The 5,010-nt window shown below is 54.1% G+C and overlaps 1 protein-coding gene across 1 annotated transcript; it reads left to right on the top strand.

The window, feature by feature from the left end:
* The first annotated feature begins 2,697 nt into the window (after window positions 1-2,697).
* On the top strand, window positions 2,698-4,515 carry LOC119312100 (pathogenesis-related genes transcriptional activator PTI6-like). The gene has a single exon (XM_037587835.1). The coding sequence runs from the start codon at window positions 3,222-3,224 to the stop codon at window positions 4,110-4,112; it is 891 nt and encodes a 296-aa protein (XP_037443732.1). The 5' UTR covers window positions 2,698-3,221; the 3' UTR covers window positions 4,113-4,515.
* Window positions 4,516-5,010: the final 495 nt, after the last annotated feature.

Below are 5,010 nucleotides of genomic sequence, written 5' to 3'. Positions count from 1 at the left end.
CCTTACAAACTCCTTGGTTCAACTCCACAATCTTGTCGGAGGCTCCCAAGTGACACCTAGCCAATCTAGGAGACACCACTCTCCAAGAAGTAACAAATGGTGCGTTGATGATGAACTCCTTGCTCTTGTGCTTCAAATGATTGTCTCCCCAACACTCAACTCTCTCTCATAGGATTTAGATCTGGTGGAAAGAAGATTTGAGTGGAAAGCAACTCGGGGAAGGCTAGAGATCAAGATTCATGTGGTAGGAATGGAATATCTTGGCCTCAACACATGAGTAGGTAGTTCTCTCTCAGAACTGGTAAGTTGGAAGTGCAGGTTTCTTCTGATGGCTCTCTCCACGAATGAAGAGGAGGTGGAGGGGTATATATAGCCTCCATACAAAATCTAACCGTTACACACAATTTACCAATCTCGGTGGGACCGAATCAACAAACCCGGTCAGACCGATTTAGTAAACCTAGTGACCATTAGGATTTTCGGTGGGACCGACATGCAACTCGGTAGGACCGATATGGTTAGGGTTAGGGCATAACGTAATCTCGGTGAGACCGATTACACAAACTCGGTTGGACCGATTTTGGTAATTAGCTAACCAGAGAGTTGGTCAGGCAAACTCGGTTTGACCGATTACTCAAACTCGGTGGGACCGATTTTGGTAATGAGTCAACCAGGAAGTTTGCATTGTAATCTCGGTAGTACCGATTGCTCAAACTCGGTGAGACCGATTTTGATGATGGACATACACAGAGAGATTACAATCCCATCTTGGTGAAACCGAGATCCCTATCGGTAAGACCGATTTGCCTAGGGTTTGTGGCAGTGGCTATGACAGATGAACTCGGTGGCGCCGGATAGAAAGAATCGGTGTGATCGATTTTGGCTTTAGGTTTAGGTCATATGAGTGGAAGTGGGAAAGTAGTTGAGGGTTTTGGAGCATATCACTAAGCACTGTGGAGCAAGAAACTCATTAAGCAACACCTCATCCCTTTTTGATTGTATTGACTTTTCCTATAGACTCAATGTGATCTTGGATCACTAAAATGTAAAATGAAGAGTCTTGAGCTTGAAGCTTTAGCCAATCCTTTGTCCTTAGCATCTTGAAGGAGTTCGCACATCCTTTAGTCCATGCCACTCCAATGTTAAACTTGTTTGAAATATACTAGATAAAAGTGTTAGTCCAATAAGAGATATGTTGACCTTAATTACCAAAACCACCTAGGGAGCACTTGTGCTTTCACCCGCCTCATTCAAGCCAACTACTAATGACGACGAGGATGGTCCGTCCCGTGAGGGGGTCGTCGACCTCACCATTAATGATGATGAGGGATTCTATTTAGTAAATCTGGCTGGATGGTCGGCGGCCCGCCAGCTGTTCGCGGATACGTTCGGATGTGTCCGCGCACATTTGGTGCCATCCATTTGGTGATCCGTGTTGGAGGTGCTGCTAGTCCAACATGTATCATCAATTTTTCGCCTCAAATGTCTGCTGCCATCCATCCAGGCGTCAGCCTCCACTCGTGATCATTAAATACCCCCCCCCCCCACCCTGTTTCAAATGGATCAAACACAAAAAATTGCAAATGTAATTGACGCAAGTACGTTATAATACAGGCAAACAAGAACAAAATTTAACAAGTTCGGCATAAATTAGTGTACGATGACCCGTCAGGCCTGGTTTGGCGCTGGTGTTTTTCCACCCCCAAGGGACTTGGGGATTGGAAGGGATTTGGTGATCCCCTCCCCTCCACCAAATCCGCATTAATCCCCCACCCCCATAATTTCCTGTGTTTGGTACAACAACAACATAGCACAAATAACAACAGCTGATAAGAAGGTGAAAAATAAAAATCCAATCTTTTAGCATCCGGTCGGCCAATTGCGGGACAAAGGGCGGAGGGCGGAGATGGCGGCGCCTTCACAATCGAGGGAGAAATTTCGCGAGGGAAAGCTCGCGTCTCCTCTTAGACGAGTATTGGAGGTTTTGGGGTGTAACTTTCACGATGTGCCGGTCCAATACCGGGGTACCGAATGGGCCTGTGGGGAATTTTTGGGATTTCTATACCAGGCCGGTAAAATATTCGTTGAAACATGCAAATACACGAGCGCCGAATGAGGCCTCAGGCGTCGCGAAATCCCTCCCGAGATGCCGCAGCATGCTGCGGAGCGTGTGAAGCTGTTTTGACTTTTCATGCTAGTTACATGGAGCTATAAGCTTAGACATTTTTCTTCTGCAAAAAATACGAGCTTAGACAAATAACATCCAGGAAGTGAGTGCAGTCTTGAACTGTGAATTGTCCCAGCACATATCATGCCAATCGAGTCACACACCTAACACAAAGTGTTAAGTTCCAATCCACTTTCTTGTGAACAAGTCATCCGAAACTATGCCAAAGCACACGATTTGTAAGAGTATTGCTGGTAACATTAAAGACCTAAACTGATGATACATTGCGGGCATCCCAGGCTCAAAATTCAAATCCACTTCGAATTCGAATCACGCACCTCACATTCCGGGCAGCATGAGCCGAGGCGGAGGGGCAAAGTCGTAAAATCACGCAAAGGCAACGGCCCAGTCCTCTGCACCACTGCATGCGCTCGTTTCACTGTCAAAAGCAGAGCGGGTCACGCGGGGAGGGCAGCAGTGTAAAATCACAAGGGGGTGATAAGATCGAGAGGACGAGAGGAGTACTCCGTAGTGGCATCCACCTGTGCGGCGAGTGAATCTATACCATCTCCTTCCGCTAGTAGTACTAGTACCTTTCTCCAAGCTCTGCCTCAACCCCCTCCCCTCTGCTTCTATCCCGCCGACCCGCTCCCGTTAGAACCCTGTCTAAACCCCCAAAATCATCCCAGGATTACTCTCCTCCTCGCCCCGATCCGTCCGGAGCAGCCGAGAGGCGGCCCCCCCTGCCCAAATCCGGAGCTTCGTCTCTGGTTGCGAGGTATCCCGCTGGGGATTCCTGGCGCGGCGCCTTTGCTTGTTTGACCCGTTTCTTGGAGTGTGAGCTCGCTCACTTGGAGCGGCAGATCTCAGCGCTGCACCCCAGCAAAGGCTGCAAGCCCCCCACCCAAGCCTTTTCTCGGCCCTTCTTCGCTGGTTCTGGCAAGTATTTGCAAGGGGAAAGTTTGGAGAAGCTTTTCCGTCCTGTGTTTTCCCCAAATTGGAAGAGGCTTTCTTGGATGAGATTTGTGGTGGAATCTCAGTAGCGCTGGTGGAGATGGGGATGTCTCCTGCCGACTCCCTCGCCGCCGGCCGGACCCGCCGCGCTGGATCTCTCGCTCCCCTGCCCAAGCGCGTGTGCGTCTTCTTCGTGGACGCCGACGCCACCGAGTCCGAGTCCTCGGGGGACGAAGAGGTCAGGCGCGGCAAGCGGCGCGTGCGGAAGGTCATCGACATCAGCGTGAAGGCCTCCTCTCAGCCATCTCCGGCGTCGTCCATCCCACGGAGACGGGCTCTGCTGCTGCGGCGGCGGGCGGCGAAGGCCGGCGACGGCGGCTACCGCCGGCGGTTCCGTGGCGTGCGGCAGCGGCCGTGGGGCAAGTACTCCGCGGAGATCCGTGACCCGAGCCTGCAGAAGCGGCTGTGGCTCGGCACCTTCGACACCGCCGAGGAGGCTGCCGCCGTGTACGACGACGCGGCCGTGCGCCTCAAGGGATCCCACGCCGTCACCAACTTCTCGTCCAGCTCCAGCTCCGACTCCGACTACGTCGCGTCCAACAAGCCCCGCTCCCCGCCGCCGGCGAAGCTCCGTCCTACCGGGGAAGCGGCAGCAGAGGCCACCGCGACCGTTCCCCCATCCGCGCCGTCGCCGCCCCCGGAGCCCGAGCCCGAGGACGACGACGCCGACTCGTTCAACCCGTTCGCCTCGTCCCTGACCCCCGTCCTCCGTAGCGCGCCCGGCGAGGCGCCCCGCCCAGTGGACCACCTGTACGGCGAGCTCTGCGACCTGGCCTCGACCGCTCCGCCATCCAAGGCGGTGGAGTTCGACTGGCAGCAGCCGTGGTGGGAGAGCGAGCCGAAGGCGACGGAGTTCGACTGGCAGCTGCCGTGGTGGGAGAGCGAGGACTTCGTGATGCCGCCGGCGGCGAGCGCCGTCAGCGTGATATGACGCCCCTGCCCCTACCCATGTCGCGGCGTTTCGCGCCCTCGGGGCGGGAAGTGGCGGGAGATGCGTGAGCCGGTGGCGGGAGATGCGTTTCAGTACTGTTACTATTATTATTACTTCGTTTATTAATTATAGATCTACTAGTACTGCGTACACTCCGGTAGCAGCAGAGCAGAGGAGTGAATGGTGTGTTGCTTGTGGTGGTGGAGGTGAGCTCAGGCGGGGGGCCCCGGCGCCCCGGCGTTGTGCGTGATCCGCCTAAACTCGCACGTCTCCGGCGTGGAAACGGAGCAGTGCGGTCGCGTCGCAGTGCCGACAGTGGCCGCATGCCCGTTACTGTAATGACGAGTAAACTGTAATTGTTGTCGTGGTGGTGAAGTGGTCGTCAGCTCGTGTGTTTGTTTTATTACACAGCCTTTCCGCCTTGGTCGTCGTCGTTGTGAGTTGTTTACGCGAGCTGGCGTCCAAGTGGTGAAGATTTTGCGTCTTTACTGGCTCCAAATTCACGCCCAGGTGGGAGTGTGACCTTGACAGGATCCCAGTAGTAGCAAGCGAATGTTTTCCTTTGCATTTTCCAAGCGTGTAGGGCCGCCGATTGTGAGAGGTCAATTCGGCAAAGTTGCGCAGATCAAATAAACATAGCCGGCCGCCGTGTCGCCGTCGCTCGCCAAGAAATTGGGGGGAAATGGTGGTAGAAACTAGAAAGACACCTGGGCATGGACACGTTTCTTGGTTTGGTAGACTTTTCAAACCGGATATTTGCTGCTTACGAGTGCTTCGGTGCGCCACGAGGCGGCATCTCGGCCGTTATTCGTGCGGCCCGGTGAGGAGGCGGTGGGGACCGCCCGGGTGGATTTGGCGGGAACTTGGCGTGGCCTCAAGCGAGCGTGACGCCTTTCGC

This window comes from Triticum dicoccoides, chromosome 5B, assembly GCF_002162155.2.
Source record: "Triticum dicoccoides isolate Atlit2015 ecotype Zavitan chromosome 5B, WEW_v2.0, whole genome shotgun sequence".
NCBI classification, from domain to species: Eukaryota; Viridiplantae; Streptophyta; class Magnoliopsida; order Poales; family Poaceae; genus Triticum; species Triticum dicoccoides.
Note: the sequence above shows the minus strand (reverse complement) of the source record. Positions and strands in the feature narration are given on the sequence as shown.